At 43.0% G+C, this 17,815-nt stretch overlaps 1 protein-coding gene and 1 long non-coding RNA gene across 4 annotated transcripts in view; one reads left to right on the top strand and one right to left on the bottom strand.

Moving 5' to 3' along the window:
• SNW1 (SNW domain containing 1) overlaps nt 1-7,719 on the bottom strand; it is a 44,405-nt gene extending 36,686 nt beyond the window's left edge. For 2 of the 3 annotated variants that reach the window (XM_009212044.4, XM_021941442.2), the window contains exons 1-2: nt 7,623-7,719; nt 1,713-1,866 (exon numbers count right to left, since the gene is read on the bottom strand). In XM_009212044.4, the coding sequence (XP_009210308.1) occupies nt 1,713-1,866; nt 7,623-7,636 (168 nt within the window). In that variant the 5' untranslated portion in view covers nt 7,637-7,719. The remainder of the gene's footprint in view (nt 1-1,712; nt 1,867-7,622) is intronic. The other variant, XM_003902111.4, reaches the window with a different exon arrangement.
• Nucleotides 7,107-17,164, top strand: LOC101011671. The gene is made up of 3 exons (XR_004184839.1): nt 7,107-7,625; nt 15,514-15,527; nt 16,619-17,164. It is a non-coding gene; the product is annotated as an uncharacterized protein C14orf178 (long non-coding RNA).
• The last annotated feature ends 651 nt before the right edge of the window (nt 17,165-17,815 follow it).

The following is a 17,815-nucleotide window of genomic DNA, read 5'->3' as shown; positions in this document are numbered from 1 at the left end:
AAATTAGCCAGGTATGGTGATGCGCGCCTATAATCCCAGCTACTTGGGAGGCTGAGGCAGAGGTTGCAGTGAGCTGAGATCGCACCCCTACACTCTAGCCTGGGTGACAGGGCGAGATTTTTGTCTTTAAAATAAAAAAAAAAAAAAAAAGAAAAGAAAAGCGATAAAACGAAAATAACTGGGAATGATATAGGCACTTCAGATTTTTAATAGGGCAGATATATTTGTTGGGACATGAAGAAGCAAAATATGCAGGAATCAGAAGGAATACTGAGAGAGAAGGAAAAGGCTTGATTAAAGTGGAGGGAGTCCTGAGGAGGAAATACGTGTCTCAAATGTTTGCTTTTCTCCCTAGTGAAGACAGTGGTCAAGCATGGGAAGGCTGCCCTAGAATCAGGGAAAGGAATATGTATTAAATTAATGTAGGCCAGGTGCGGTGGCTCAGGCCTGTAATCCCAGCACTTCGGGAAGCCGAGGCAGGTGGATCATCTGAAGTCAGGAGTTCAAAACCAGCCTAGCCAACATGGTGAAACCCTGTCTTTACTAAAAATACAGAAAATTAGCTAGGCATGGTGGCCTGTGCCTGTAAAATCCTGGCTACTTGGGAGGCTGAGGCAGGAGAATCACTTGAACCTGGGAGGCGGAGGTTGCAGTGAGCTGAGATCACACCACTGCACCCCAGCCTGGGAAATGCAGTGAGATTCCATCCCAAAAATAAAACTAATTAATTAATGTAAAGGATCCTGAGTAATTAGAATAGGTGCTGCCAAGGAAGCTTGCTCTTTTTATTTTTATTTTTTATTGAGACAGAGTTTTGCTGTTGTTGTCCAGGCTGGAGTGCAACGGTGCGATCTCGGCTCACCGTAACCTCCGCCTCCCAGGTTCAAGCAATTCTCCTGCCTCAGCTTCCGGAATAGCTGGGATTACAGGCACGAGCCACCACGCCTGGCTAATTTTGTATTTTTAGTAGAGATGGGGTTGCTCCATATTGGTCAGGCTGATCTCAAACTCCTGACCTCAGGTGATCCGCCCGCCTCCGCCCCCCAAAGTGCTGGGATTACAGGTGTGAGCCACTGCGCCCGACAGGAGGCTTGTTCTTTGGCAACAAGCTAGCAATAGAAAGGGCTATTCCAGATGGTTCCTTCTCCCTCATTGCCTTCAAATCAACCAAATTTTGTCTCTTATACCCACAAAAACATATTTAACCTATATATCATATATATATTAACATTCTCAAATTAAAGATAAGAAAACAAGTGAAGAGAAAGAAATTAGCAAAGGAAGTGCTACTGCAGTTTTCCCTGAAGGAAAGTTCTCTCTTCAGGGTTATGTGATATTACTGGACGGGAGGAGGAGGAGCCCAAACATGAAATCCACTTTCATCTCTCTTATCTTTTTAAAACCTTCCCATTATTTTCCATATGCTGTAATTCCTGGATTTACAAAATGTTAGTTTTCTTGTAAATATTTAATAGTTTGGTATAGGAATAGACAAATAGTACAATTCTCTAGTGACCACAAAGCAGTGACAGATAATAAGCAAAAAGAAAATGATACATCTTCTGAGCAAAATATACATCTTGAGAGCGCATAACCAGAATTTCTATCACACTGACATTCATAATCAGAGGTCCTAACATTTAAATTTATGTTATAGTGTGCTATAAATTTCAGTACAACTTAATAAATTTAAACTTAAGATCCATATGTACCTCTAATAACCGAGGTATCCAGCCTTTCCGGTATCCGTACGGGGGAGGCTCTCTTCGGGAGGAGACCAGTGAGGTCTGCCGCGATCTTTGGGATCTTGCCTTTTCTTCAGCCTCAAGCTGGTCCTGAGATAGCTGAGTAGGTGCAGGTAAAAAGCTATAAGCAAAGATAATAAAAGTCAGAAATTTAAAAAACGCTTATGTTTAATTTGACCACTGCAACTTGGCCACAGAGACAAATTTTCCTACAATGCTTTTACTTTTCAGCGAAACAGCCGATTTTTCAATGATTTATGGTAGTACTCAATATTAGTCATTTTATAACATGTGGAAGACAGAAGTACTCAAAGACACACAGTAAAAACATCTGACTAGGACAATAGCAAATGATGTCCAGAATAAAAAATTAACATATATTTCATATAATAGACAAACTCTTAAGCATTTATGCTTCCGTATTTCCCATTTTTTTTTTTTTTTTGAGAAAGAGTCTCACTCTGTTGCCCAGGCTGGAATACAGTGGTACTATCTCCACTCTGTGCAACCTCTGCCTCCTGGGTTCAAGTGATTCTCCTGCCTCAGCCTCCCAAGTAGCTGGGATGACAGGCATGTGTCACCACACCACGCTAATTTTTGCAATTTTAGTAGAGATGGGGTTTCACCATGTTGGCCAGGCTGGTCTTGAACTTGACCTCAAGTAATCCGCTGACTTCGGCCTCTCAAAGTGCTGGAATTACAGGCGTGAGCCACCACATTTGGCCACGCTTCCATATTTGTCTTTTTTTTTTCTTTTTGAGACAGAGTCTCTCTGTGTCACCCAGGCTGGAGTGCAGTGGCACCATCTTGGCTCACTGCAGTCCCCACCTCCCGGGTTCAAGTAATTTTCCTGCCTCACCCTCCCAAGTAGCTGGGATTACAGATGTGCGGCATCACACCTGGCTAATTTTTGTATTTTCAGTAGAGACAGGGTTTCACCATGTTGGCCAGGTTGGTCTCGAACTCCTGACCGCAGATGACCTATCTGCCTTGGCCTCCCAAAGTGCTAGGATTACAGGTGTGAGCCACCACACTCAGCCTGTTTCCATATTTCTTATAACAAGCAAGTAAACATTCCTAAAAATCCAGGGATAAACTGTCCAGTATATACTTGCTATTCTTATACTCCTTTTATTTTTTTTGAGACAGAGTCTCGTGCTGTTGCCCAGCCTCGAGTGCAGTGGAGCAAACTCGGCTCACTGAAACCTCTGTCTTCTGGATTCATGTGATTCTCATGCCTCAGTCTCCCAAGGAGCTGGGATTACAGGTGCGTGCCACCACACCCCTAATTTTTGTATTTTTAGTAGAGACAGGTTTTTGTCATGTTGGCCCATGTTGGTCAGGCTGGTCTCAAACTCCTGACCTCAAGTGATCCATCAGCCTCACCCTCCCAAAGTACTAGGATTACTGGCATGAGCCACCATGCCTGGCTACTCCTTATTTTTAACATTTTTACCCTTATGCTCCTTAAACTACTTCAGTGTAAATACAAAAGAACTAGGATTAGAACAAAGAGGTAGATAAAATAAACACAAGTTGTATATTTAAGTGCCAAGGGAATCTAGAATGAAATTTAAAACTTAGAGGCCAGGCCAGCCATGGTGGCTCACACCTGTAATCCCAGCACTTTGGGAGGCCGAGGTGGGTGGATCACCTGAGGTCAGGAGTTCAAGACCAGCCTGACCAACATGGTGAAACCCTGTCTCTACTAAAAATACAAAATTAGCCGGGCGTGATGGTGCGTGCCTGTAATCCCAGCCACTTGGGAGGCTGAGGCAGGAGAATCACTTGAACCCGGTAGGTGGAGGGTACAGTGAGCCAAGATTGCGTCATTGCACTCTAGCCTGCGCAACAACAGCAAAACTCCTTCTAAAACAAACAAACAACAACAAAAAAACTTAGAGACCAAAGAATCAAAGCAGAAGCCCTGAAGATGCAGCTTATTCTTTAGTCAAGGTAACCTTTCTACTAAACTGTTCTTAACAACTTTTAAGTGTTAAAGTATTATAGTGATACTCTAAAGTACTACAAAAGGATCCTGATGGCTGAATATGGAGAAAACAACCTTAGTTCCTTTGTGATTCTTGGATAGTAAGCATATCTAAGTAGCAGAGCTTATTAATTATTCAAAAATATTTATTATTTGGGTTCAAGCACTATGCTAGGCATGAGACTATAAACGGAGAAAGACAGCTTAGTCTTGCAGAGACAGAGACCAAAAAAAAAAAATCACACAAATCTATAATTACACATGTTAAGTTATGATGTTAAGATACAGATGCTATGAGTCTACATGATAGGGATCTAATCCAGTCCGGGGCGGTAAGTGATGGCTAGGCTTAGAATTCAGATCTGACCTACGCCACTTACTAACCTGGATAAGCTACTTACCTCTCTGAATCTGTTTTCTCATCTGTAATAATAGTTCATAAGAGTATCTACTTCATAAGGTTCTTATAAATATTAAATGAGAGAAATCCATGAACCTGTTGGCATAGTATCTAGGCACTTTCAATACAGGTTCCGTATGTTTGATAGTTTTAGGGCTGTACCATGACTCTTCCAGTTTGGGTTACATGCCCGTCTCTTGTAGGGACAACCCTCTATATACCACTACTACAACATTATCTTACTGTACTGCAATCATCTACTCATTTATCTACTCTGTTTTCACAAGACTGTGAGCAGCTCTGTGGGAATCACACCTTATACTTCTTTCATCCCTAATGCTCCAAGACTTTTAACCTCACAGCTGGAGCTCCTTAAATGCTGTAGGAGAAATAAATACAGTCTTCCCCGGCACTCACCATCTTCATTTCGCTATAGCCTTCTTATCTTTCCTTAAGCCATCTCAGGATCTTTACACTGGCTATTCTTTCTGCCATAAAATCTGTCTGTCTCAATCAATTACAATTTTTCCGGCTGGGCGAGGTGGCTCACACCTGTAATCCCAACACTTTGGGAGGTCAAAGCAGGTGGATTACTTGAGGCCAGGAGTTCAAGACCAGCCATGCCAACATAGTGAAGCCCTGTCTCTACTAAAAATACAAAAATTAGCCAGGCATGGTGGTGGATGCCTGTAATCCCAGCTGAGGCAGGAAAATCACTTGAACCTGGGAGGTGGAGTTTGCAGTGAGCTGAGATTGCTCCACTGCACTCCAGCCTGGGTGAGAGTGAGACTCTGCCTCAAAAAACAAAACAAACATAACATAACCAAAAAAACAAAAATGAAAACACAGAACAAACGTTCGTATGCTTTTATAGAAAACTCTTCTCCAGATCTCTTCTTTTTTGACTGCTCCTTGAGGAGCAGGGCTATCCCATAGGCAGTATGCCTAGAGTAGCCCCAGATCTTTCAACAGCTTGCATCTTAGCACTCATGTCTCTGCTCAGTTACCTCTCTCTAGAGCTGTTTTCTGACCATCTTACCCAAAATAGCCACTTCACCCCAAACTTTGAGTCACCCTCTAACCCTCTTTTATTCCTAGCGTGTATTACCTGAAATTGCATTATGATTTTACTCATAGTCTTTCTATCCCAGTAGAATGTAAGCTCCATGTGGATAGAGTATAAAATTAAAACAAATTCAGTTTCTCCTATTATTTCACTCAACAATCAACAACACACAACACTTCTGATACCAGATACATGATGGTTTTTCCCCACGTATCAAGCAAGCTATCAATTGTTTACTGGACACCAATCAAGTGTCCTCTAATTCAATTCATTTTTGATGTTATCTACCTGGAGATAGTGTCAGATGTCACAGGTTGAGGGCTCAGTCCCTCAAGACTGCCCTTACTTCAGATGCCAATAGTAGGTCCAGGTCACCGGCCAACTGACTACAAACCAGGGTTCCCATGACCTCATCCTCAGGTTCAACTAATTTGCTAGGGTAGCTCACAGAACTCAGGGAAATGCGTTTACTGGTTTAAAGGATGTTACAAAGAATACTGAGGAACCCCAGATGGTAGGTATGGAAAGCTCTGGAGTCCCCAAGACTGGTCATTTGAATACTGCATTCTGCCATTGCAATTTTAAGCACACAATACCCATTGCAGGCCACACGATGTGGTGGCTGAGATGGGTGGATCAGTTAAGCCCAGTTCAAGAACAGGCTGGGCAACATGGCAAAACCCCACCTCTACTAAAAAACCAAAAATTAACTGGGCATCAAGGCAAGCGTCTATAGTCCCAGTTACTCTGAGGCAGGAGGATCACCTGAGCCTTGGGAGGTTGAAGATGCAGTGGGCTGTGATTGGGTCACTGCACTTCAGCCTGGGCAAGAGTGAGACCCTGCATCAAAAAATAAAATAAAATAAAAAAATACCCATCACATCTCTAGAAATTTTTCCTGTGTGTCCATTTCAAATTCCACCTTTTCCACGAAGTCTCCCCTCATAATTTTACTAGTCTATGACACAGTGTCTCACACCTGGAGGGTACTCAAATGTTTGCTGCCTGTAACATTTACTAAAGAAAAAACTCTTGGCTGGGCATGGTAGCTCATGCCTGCAATCCCAGCAGTTTGGGAAGCCTAGGTGAGAAGACTGATGGAGGCCAGGAGTTGAAGACCACCCTGGCCAACGCAGTGACACCCCATTTCTAGCTTTTTATTAAAAAAAAAATTCAGATGCCGGGCATGGTGGCTCACGCCTGGCACTTTTGGAGGCCGAAACAGGAGGACTGCTTGAGGCCAAGAGTTAAAGACCAACCTGGCCAACACAGCGAGACTCCATCTCAAAAAAATAGTTTTTAAAAAAAAAGGCAAAAAAATTTTTAGAAAGGAGAGGGGAAAGAAAACTCTGCAGCCCACACAACTTATTCCATCTAATTCTTTTTGCACTAAGGTTAGTATAACACAAATGTGCATTTTGTGTTCTGTGATTGTTTTATGTCTGTATACCTTGTACCCCATCTTCCCTGTTGCCAAAGACAGATTTTCTTCTGTGTACACAATCCCCAGGACAGAGCAAAGCACCAACAGTAATTCCCAAAGTAATTTTTTGGATTCATACTGTCATCGCCCAGAAAAAAACAAAAAAAACAAAAAAACATGCGTGAGGAGAATGAAGGGTGTTAGGAGGGCTCAAGTTTATGTCCTAAAAGGACTACTTTCTCTACAACCTTCCTGAACACTAGACTTTTCCTGTTCAGTTCGCATGGAAAGTTTTCCCACTTAAGGTGAGGCAGCAAGGTTGGGGACTAGCAGGGGTAGCGTAACTTCTCGGACTCTCCCACTGAAAAGCATCTTTTTCTTAAAGGCAAGGAGCACTTTACAGACAGTTACTAAGGTAACCGGAAACAGCAAAACTCTGAGGTGGTTCTATCTACGGAAGAAATTCTAAGCTCCAAAGTTAAAGTGCGGAGCAGTGGCGCATATCAGCAGACAGCTGCCACTACTGTGGCTCATTTAAATCTCTGTCAAGCTCTGGGTCCCTTTTTTCAGGAATCCTTGTTTCGGGACACAGGCAGACGGCCGGAAAGCCGCGCAGTCGCAGCCCGTGCGCTTCACTCCGCCCAAATAAGCCACTACCGTCCCCAACCCCTTCTTGTTCGCCCGAGCCGCGGACCTGAGGGAGCGTTGTTCGCTCCCCTCAAGATGCTTAAGCGAAAAATGCAGTCTTCAGTATCTGAGGCCACGCCGCGGCTTTCGGCCTTGGTGAGGGGTGAACTAAACCCGGGAAACCGCTGAAAGACCCCAGCTTCGACTAGGCCTAGTCGTAGCGGCGGCCAGCGGGAGGACGTAGCCGTAGTTTTGGCCCACGTCATTCTGTGCCCCGGGTCAGGTCACCGCCCCAAGAGTATGGGAAGAGAAATGAAAAAGATTGGTACTCCCAGACCCTTCCGTATCGAGGACCCCAATCAACAACCCACCTGGTGAGCGCCATCTTCTTCCGCTTCTTCCAGCGCGAGCGACAGCACCGCGGGGCGGGTCTTTCCAGATGATGAGGAGCGGAAAGGAAGGAGCGCGCGATGCGCAGGCGCTCTGGCCGAAAGGCCTTCTGGGATTTGTAGTTCTTTGAACGGGAGTACCATTCGTTTCTATTCTGACCGGACCAAGCGGTTATCAAGGAATAATCTCTTCAGCTAGCAACAAATACATAACTCGATCGCTTATATGCGACATGATAGGGCGTTCTCTAGGCAAAATATCAAAGATAGAGGGAGATGCTGTTTAGGCCACTTTATTACGTTCCTTACTCAGCCCCATTCCCCCAGAAAGGGTACAAAATACAAAAGCTTCCCCGGGACAGCTACTGTAAGTGAAAGGGTGATAGGGAGTTTAAAACGATAGATAATAGTGAGACTGGCTAATGGAGAGTTCTTGGACTCTGAAAACATTCATACTCAAAACTTTTCTTTAAACCGTATCCTCCTACCACCCAAAACAATCTCCTGGGGAGATATATTGTAATCCTTGGTAATTTACCGAGCGTCTGGGTTCCCTGCCCAGGGTATGACAAGGCTGAAATCTCATAGGAGGCTCTGGAGAAAAATCCATCTCCTCACTCATTCTTGTTTGCAGAAATCAGTTCCTGGCGGTTGTGGGATCGACTTCCCTGTTTTGTTGTGTGCTGCTAGTGGTGGCCACCCTCAGCTCCTAGGGGTCACTCTCAACTCCTTCCCACATGAACCCTATTTATTGGTAGTTCACAACATGGATGTTTGCTTGCTCCCGGGCCAGCTGAAGCACATCTTTCTGTCTCCTCTTCTGCCACTGTTGGAGAAAAATGCTCTGCTTTTAAAGGGCTCATGTGATTAGATCAGGCTCACCTGGATAATCTCCCTGTTTTGAGATCAACTCTTGGCCGGGCGCGGTAGCTCACACCTGTAATCCTAGCACTTTGGGAAGCCGGGGCGGTCGGATTGTCTGAGCTCAGGAGTTCCACACTAGCCTGGGCAACATGGTGAAACTCTGTCTCTATTAAAAATACAAAAATGATCTGGGTGTGGTGGTGTGCTCCTGTTTTCCCAGCTACTAGGGAGGCTGAGATACAAGAATTGCTTTAACCCAGGAGGTGGAGGTTGCAGTGAGCCGAGATGGCATCATTGCACTCCAGCCTGCATGACAGTAAAATTCTGTCTCCAAAAAAAAAAAAAGATCAACTCTGCCACACCGCATAACAGAATCAGGGGAGTGATCTCTCTTCATAGTCACGGCCCCAGGGGTTATGTAGGTCATGTACTGTGGGGGTGGGGTGAGGAGGAGATCTTGGAGGATATCCTGGAATTCTGCCTGCCACAGCATGTAAACCAAAAAAACTTTTGGTAAATACAGGATTATTCATCACATTGTGTAATATAACATGCATGGCCTGGGAGCCCGAAGATTAGAGTTTAAGATGTAGCTTTGGCCGGTTATGGTGGCTTGTGCCCATAATCCCAGCACTTTGGGAGGCGGAGGCGGGCAGATCACCGGAGGTCGGGAGTTCGAGACCAGCATGACCAACATGGAGAAACTCTGTCTCTACTAAAAATACAAAATTAGCCGGGCATAGTGGTGCATGCCTGTAATCCCAGTACTCAGGAGGCAGAGGCAGGAGAATCGCTTGAACTCAGGAGGCGGAAGTTGTGGTGAGCTGAGATTGCACCATTGCACTCCAGCCTTGGCAACAAGAGCAAAATGCTGTCTCAAAAAAAAAAAAAAAGAAAGAAAGAAAGATGTAGCTTCAGCACCAATAAATTCTTTTTTTTCGTAGCTGTAATTTTTTTAATTTTTTTATTATTATTATACTTTAAGTTTTAGGGTACATGTGCATAACGTGCAGGTTTGTTACATATGTATACTTGTGCCATGTTGGTGTGCTGCACCCACCAACTCGTCAGCACCCATAGCACCAATAAATTCTTATAGGGCAAGTCATTTAATTTATTTGGGCCCCGGTTTTATTGAACTTAAAATGCTGATCATGTTATCTGCTTTATCTATATTTATATAAATGTAAAATAATTATATATAATACAGCAGAGTATGAGCCTTAAATGAGGTAATGTAGGTGGATATGTTTTTACTTAATTCTTAAGTTCTATGTAAATATGTTAGTTATTACAGTTAATATTTTGGTTGACAGTGATCTACTTTAACCTCTGCTCCAGGAATGTATTATTTGTAAAAGGAGAAAAACAGAGAAGCAAATTATAGAACGTCCTGGAAGCCAAGATCAAGGAGCTTAGATTTAATTCAGCAGGTGATTTGCAGCTGAAGAAGGACTTAAGTAGAGGGCCTGGGTCAAAGGAATAGGCAAGAAAGACATTCTTAAGGCAGAATGGGTTTCTATGGCAATGAGAGACAAAGGAGGCTACTGAGGACAAGGTTAAAATAATTAACATGGGAAATCAGTAAGACATAGACCAAGACCTATGCAGGATGAAAAGAACAGGGTGGAGAAGAGCTTTTGCAATCCACTCTCATTTTCCACAGAGGCATATCATGCAAGACATTTCCACCGGTCATAGTCCCTCGCTGTTTTGGGGGTGTGTAGAGAATAGAAACTGACTTTAATAGCAATCCTATCAAAACATAATTAAGAAAGCAAATCTACTACAAACGTGATACAATATTATACCCAAAGGCCAAGTGCTTTCTTTTTGTTTTTTTGGGGGAGGGGGTTTGGTGTTCAGCTATGCTGAATCTTCAGTGCCTATCCATCCCTCATTATCGTAGGTAATTAGCAGCGGCCTACTCATATAGAGAGCCCAGTGCATGCTGGAATCAGTAATGCGCCAGGTTGCAAGAAGCAATCAATTCACTCCAGTCTTAGAATTCTGGATAGAGAGTAGAATTGTTCTTGGAGAATCTAGGGCCTAATTTGATTCCTAAGTAGGTGTGGCTATGCAGCCACAAGTAATATAGCTTGTGAGGTGATAGGGAGGACCAGTTAAGCACAGATTCTAGAGTCAGCTTTCCTGACTTCTGAGCCCAGCTCCCTAATTTATGAGCTGTGGATCCTGGATGAGTCACTTAACTTCTTTCCATCTCAGTTTTCTCACTGGCCAAAAAAAAAAAAAAAGATAGGGGGCGTGGAATCAGTATAACCTATCCTCAATAAAACTATTGGGAGGATTAAATGAGTTAATCATGTGAAGTGCTTAGAACAATGCCCAGCATAGAATAAGCACTCAAAAATTACTTATGCTTTCTGACCTTAATGAATTGGCCTTAATAAAATTTATTAAGGTTCAGGTTTTGCATCTGCAAAGTGAGGCAGTTGAACGCAATTTTATTTCTGGGGTACACTCCAACTAACATTTTCTACTATAGGATGTATGTTTAAATGTATTTCAATGCCAGTACTTTATGCTCTGATGCCATTATGCTTTAGTTATTATGGCTATATTATTATAATCATTCTCTGATAAAAAGTAGAGCTGCCCCACCTCACTGTTCTTACTTTTTGGATGTGTTTTGCATGCCCTCTCAATGTTTAAAACACTTTTTTTTGGCCAGGCGCAGTGGCTCAAGCCTATAATCCCAGCACTTTGGGAGGCCGAGACGGGCGGATCACGAAGTCAGGAGATCGAGACCATCCTGGCTAACACGGTGAAACCCCGTCTTTACTAAAAAAAATACAAAAAACTAGCCAGGCGTGACGGCGGGCGCCTGTAGTCCCAGCTACTCGGGAGGCTGAGGCAGGAGAATGGCGTAAACCCAGGAGGTGGAGCTTGCAGTGAGCTGAGATCCGGCCACTGCACTCCAACCTGGGCAACACAGCCAGACTCCGTCTCAAAAAAAAAATCACTTTTTTAAAATTAAGATATTGGTTTGCATTAAAGTATAGTTAAAAAGGCTAGAGTCAATGATTACTTAGGAACTGCGAAAGAAATAACATACCTTTACGATGGAGAGACTTGGCTGCCATCACTTTTGCTTCACTAACAGTGGAACAGTCTGACACTAGGTGCTTCTAATAGGAAGTTCCCCAGTTTTCTTTCTTTTTTTTTTGAGACCGAGTCTTCCTCTGTTGCCCAGGGTGGAGTACAGTGGTGTGATTTCGTCTTACTGCAACCTCTGCCTCCCTGGTTCAAGTGATTCTCCTGCCTCAGCCTTCCAAGTAGCTGGGATTACAGGCATGAGCAAGCACGCCCGGCTAATTTTTGTATTTTTAGTAGAGATGAGGTTTCACCATGTTGGCCAGGCTAGTCTTGAACTCCTGGCCTCAAGTGATCCGCCCACCTTGGCCTCCCAAAGTACTGGGATTACAGGCATGAGCCACTGCCCCTGGCTGGAAGTTCCCCAATTTTCTGACCAAACCAGACCTAACTTCCAGTTCACAAGAAATTCAGGGGATAGAGTAACAAGTTTAAAAGCATGAGGAAACAATCAGAAAAATCCAGAATGTGAGACATTCTACAAGACAACTGGCTGAGACTCTACAAAATGTCAATGTCATGGAGTGGATGTCAATAGAATAGATGAAAACAGATTGAAAAGACATGCCACATAAAATTAGTAAACCTTGATGGGATTCTGGTTCAGTTGGGGAAAACTATAAAAAATATTCGTGGAACATTTGGAGAAAGTTGCATATGGAGTGGTGATAGACTACATTATGGAATTTTTGCTACATATCTTAGGAGTATTAATGACATCGTAGTTAAGTAGAAGAACGTCCTTATTCTTAGGAGATGCATGCCAGAGAGTTTGGGGATGAAATGTGTCAACTTACTTTCTTCTTTTTTGTTTGTTTTTTGTTTGGAGACAGAATTTTGCTCTTGTCACCCAAGCTGGAGTGCAGTGGCGCAATCTTGGCTTACTGCAACCTCTGCCTCCCAGGTTCAAGTGATTCTCCTGCCTCAGCCTCCCGAGTAGCTGGGATTACAGGCGCCTGCCACCATAACTGGCTAATTTTTGCATTTTTAGTAGAGACAAAGTTTTACCATGTTGGCCAGGCTGGTCTCGAACTACTGACCTCAGGTCCTCCATCCACCCGACCTCCCAAAGTGCTTGGATTGCAGGCATGAGCCAGTATGCCCAGCCTCAACTTACTTTCAAACAGTTTATCTCAACAACAAAAAATGTGTGTGTAGGCCGGGCGCGGTGGCTCAAGCCTGTAATCCCAGCACTTTGGGAGGCCGAGACGGGCGGATCACGAGGTCAGGAGATCGAGACCATCCTGGCTAACACGGTGAAACCCCGTCTCTACTAAAAATACAAAAAACTAGCTGGGCGAGGTGGCGGGCGCCTGTAGTCCCAGCTACTCGGGAGGCTGAGGCAGGAGAATGGCGTAAACCCAGGAGGCGGAGCTTGCAGTGAGCTGAGATCCGGCCACTGCACTCCAGCCTGGGCGACAGAGCGAGACTCCGTCTCAAAAAAAAAAAAAAAAAAAAAAAAAAAGTGTGTGTGTGTGTGTGTGTATTTATAGTGAGAGAGTGTGAGAGAGCATGAAAGGGAAAGCAGAATGTTAACAATTGTTTAAGCCTAGATGAGGGAGTATGGACTGTATAGGTGTTTACTGAACTATTGTTTCAACTTTATATGTATATATGAAAATTAACTCTTTTTTTCTTTGAGGCAGGGTCTCACTCTGTTGCTCAAGCTGAAGTTCAGTGGTATGATCACGGTTCACTACAGCCTGAATCTCCCAGGCTCAAGTGATCCTCCTACCTCAGCCTCCCAAGTAGCTAGGACTATAGGCATGTGCCACCATGCCTGGCTAATTTTTTATTTTTTGTAGAGACAGGGTCTCACTATGTTTCCCAGGCTGGTCTTGAACTCCTGGACCGAAGTGATCCTCCTGCCTGGCATCCCAAAGTGACATAAGCCACTGCACCCAGCCCTGAAAATTTTTGTAATAAAAATTTAAGAAGAGCGAAGTTGTAGAACTCACATTTCTCAATTTCAAAAACCTACTACAAAGCTATAGTAATCCAAGTGTGGTACTGGCATAAGGATAGACTCATAGATCAATGGAATAAAATTGAGAGTCCTGAAATAAACCCATATGTTTATGGTGAACTGATTTTTAACAAGGGTACCAAGACCATCTAAAACTATTATTGAAATTGTTTTTTCAACAAATGGTGCTGGGAAACTCTATGTCTAAATGCAAAAGAATGCAGTTGGACCCTTGCTTTACGCCCTATACAAAAATTAACTCAAAATAACTCAAAGACCTAAATGTGAAAACTAAAACTGTAAAACTCTTAGAAGAAAACACAGGAGTCAATCTTCATGATCTTGGATTTGGCAAAGAATTCTTAGGTAAGATACCAAAAGCATGAGCAACAAAGGAAAACATAGAGAAATTGGACTAAATAAAAAGTTAAGATTTTGTGCTTCAAAGGACATCATCAAGAAAGTGAAAAGTCCCAAGACCTTCAGGGAAACAAAGACATTCCTATTAGACATGACATTTCAGGAGTTTAGAGATTACTTCCAAGAAGTTAAGGACACGGCCGGGCGCGGTGGCTCACGCCTGTAATCCCAGCACTTTGGGAGGCCGAGACGGGCGGATCACAAGGTCAGGAGATCGAGACCATCCTGGCGAACCCGGTGAAACCCCGTCTCTACTAAAAAAATACAAAAAACTAGCCGGGTGAGGTGGCGGGTGCCTGTAGTCCCAGCTACTCGGGAGGCTGAGGCAGGAGAATGGCGTGAACCCAGGAGGCGGAGCTTGCAGTGAGCTGAGATCCGGCCACTGCAAAGCCAGATCTCTCTTTGGACAAGGTTAAATTTGTTATTACAGAAGCCTTAAAAACATTATGCTAAATGAAAGAAGCCTGTCACAAAAGACCAGATATTGTATTATTACCTTTATATAAAATGTTTAGAATAAACAAATCCATAGAGACAAAAAGTATTTACCTAGGGCTGGTGTGGGGGTGTTAGGAAAGGTGAATAATTGTTAATGGGTATGAGTTTCTTTTGGGGGAGGGTTGAAAAATTAGTGGTGATGGTTGTTCAACTTTGAATATACTAAACACCACTAATCTGCATACTTTAATAAGGTGATTTTATGATGTGTGAACTACATTTCAATAAAGCTGTAGAAGCAAAGTTAAGTAAAATGCAAAAGTAATAAAATGAATAAGTGAATAAAAAGTATAATATAGTATCTCTTCATTTTTTTTCCACATGAAATTTAGAATTATTTTGTTGCGTTCTATGAAAAATATCTATAGGCATTTTGGTTGGCATTGAATTGTCCATAAATTAATTTTGAGAGAGCCAATATCTTTACAATTTTATGTCTTCTCAAGAACACTGGTTTTTGTTTTTGTGTAATGGAGTCTTGCTCTGTTGCCTGGGCTGGAGTGCAGTTGCATGATCTTGGCTCCCTACAACCTCTGCCTCCTGGGTTCAAGCGATTCTCCTGCCTCAGCCTCCTAAGTAGCTGGAATTAACAGGCGTGCACCATCACACTTGGCTAATTTTTGTATTTTTAGTAGACATGGGGTTTCACCATGTTGGCCAGGCTGGTTTTGAACCCCTGAACTCAAGTGATCTGCCTGCCTTGGGCTCCCAAACTGTTGGGATTACAGACGTGAGCCACCGCTTTTGGCCGGGAACACTGTTTAGATTTTAACTTATTAAAATCTTCCTTCATATCTTTTAATAACATTTTGAAGTTGTCTTTATGTAGATTGTACACATCTTTCAGGATATTAATTTTGGCATTTCATTATTAAAATCATGAATGCAATCTCTGTTTTTATGTGATTACTAAATAGAACAGTAATTTTTATTAAGCAAGCCGAAAATGTTTTGAAACATGTCAGTCATTTTATAGGCAGAATCAATTTTTTTATTTTTTATTTTTTACAGGCATGATCAACCAGGTACAGAATCAGTTTTTTGGCTGTAGATGGCTTAAGAGTTAGGGTCAACTTGTGTTTGGTGAGACGTGCTCCTCTGTCTTCTGGAATTAAGCAGTTCTTTGGGTTGATGAGTAGGAAAGCAGTTTTGCTGTCAGCTACTTCCCTCCATGAGTTCTGAGACTTTCTGTTTAAAAGCACTACGAAACCTGCTGACCCCATTTCTTTCCCGATTTAATTATTCTTTTTGAAAGTTGGCTCTAACCTTAAGGGTTGTGAAAACACAAGGATCCAGTGTGGTTGAAGCTTTAGAACCAAGATAACCATTCCTTTTTCTATCAAACAGCCTGGCAGGGGAACAGTTTGCCCCTTGCCCTGAGCCCTGTCATTTGTTTTGATCATTTTCGTTCCTATCAAACGTGCTGTTGGCCCAGAAGGCAGCCATCTGATAGCTGAAGTGACTGCCTACATTTCTTCCCTCTCTTCTCTAGTAACAAGATATTCCACTAGAATATGCCTGTTTGTAGGCTAAGGTGGTGATTTAATAACCCTAAGGAGATAAACACTGGGATAATAATAATGGTTATTAGTTACTGATTAGCTCCTCTGTGCCAATTTATCCCATTTATCCCTTGTAACAGCCTTGTGAGTAGTTAACTCTTTTTATCCACATTTTACAGAAAAGAAAATGGAGGCTTAGATATGTAAGTTGCCCAAGATGACACATAGAAAGTGACTAATCTGGAACTTAAACCCAGAGAACATGATCTTTCTTTCTTTTTCTTTCTTTCTTTCTCTTTCTTTCTTTCTCTCTCTCTCTCTTTCTTTCTTTCTTTCTTTCTTTCTTTCTTTCTTTCTTTTTCTTTCTTTCTTTCTTTCTTTCTTTCTTTCTTTCTTTCTTTCTTTCTTTCTTTCTTTCTTTCTTTTCTTTCTTTCTTTCTTTTTTTGAGATAGGGTCTCACTCTATCACCCAGGTTGGGGTGCAGGGGTGCAATCATGACTCTTTTGCAGCCTTGACTTGCTGGGCTCAGTATATCCTCCTGCCTCAGCCTCTCAAGTAGCTGGGACTACAGGTGTGGCCGACCACTCCCAGCTAATTTTCTTATGTTTTGCAGAGATGGAGTCCCACTATTTTGCCCAGGCTGGTCTTGAACTCCTGGGCTCAAGCAATCCTCCTGCCTCAGCCTCCCAAAGTGCTGGGATTACAGATGTGAGCCACTGTGCCCAGCCCAGAGAACATGATCTTAACCATACTGTCTCCCAAGTGAAAGATTCTACCTTTCTAAGAAATCTGGAGTCAGACAGACCTGAGTTCAAGTCGTGCCTTCCTCCCCACTTTACTGAACCTTCAGTAAGTCTTTCTACCTCAGAAGGCTATGAGGATGCCATGGGGGTAATGAATGTAAAGTGTTTAAGTGCTTGGCTGACAGTGAGTACTAAATAAATATCAATTTATTCTTCAAAAGTATATAAAAATGTATCAAGTTCTTTCTCTGTACTAAACCCTGTACTAATTTGGGGGAATTCAAAGTTAAAGACTGTATAGTCTTGTCCTAAAAACTAGTGGACTAGGCCGGGTGCAGTGCCTCACACCTGTAATCCCAGTGCTTTGGGAGGCCAAGGTGGGCAGATCATGAGATCAGGAGATCGAGACCAGGCTGGCCAACGTATGAAACCCCATCTCTACTAAAAATACAAAAAATTAGCTGGGCATGGTGGCGGGTGCCTGTAATCCCAGCTACTTTTGAGGCTGAGGTAGGAGAATCGCTTGAACCTGGGAGGCAGAGGTTGCAGTGAGCCGAGATCATGCCATCACATTCTAGCCTGGGCAACAAGAGTGAAACTCTCCATCTCAAAAAACAAAAACAAAAAACCAAAACCAGTGGGCTGGTAGAGCTGGGGCTTGCGGGTTGAATCTGACCCCCATACATATTCTGTTTGTCCTTCACATGCTTTAAAACTTTTGAATTAGTTCCAGACATTTAAAAGTTGGGAGATTTTGGCCGGGCATGGTGGCTCACACCTCTAATCCCAGCACTTTGGGAGGCCAAGGCAAGTGGATCACTTGAGATCAGTAGTTCGAGACCAGCATGGGCAACATGGTGAAACCCTGTCTCTACTAAAACTACAAAAATTAGCCGGGCATGGGGGCGGCACCTGTAATCCCAGATACGTGGGAGGCTGAGGCAGGAGAATTGCTTGAACCCAGGAGGTGGAGGTTGCAGTGAGCTGAGATCGTACCACTGTACTCCAGCCTGGGTGACAGAGTGAGACTCTGTCTCAAAAAAATAAAATAAAATATAAAATAAGTT

This window comes from Papio anubis, chromosome 7, assembly GCF_008728515.1.
Source record: "Papio anubis isolate 15944 chromosome 7, Panubis1.0, whole genome shotgun sequence".
NCBI lineage: Eukaryota > Metazoa > Chordata > Mammalia > Primates > Cercopithecidae > Papio > Papio anubis.
The sequence above is the reverse complement of the archived record's forward strand: the minus strand, read 5'-3'. Positions and strand labels throughout refer to the sequence as shown.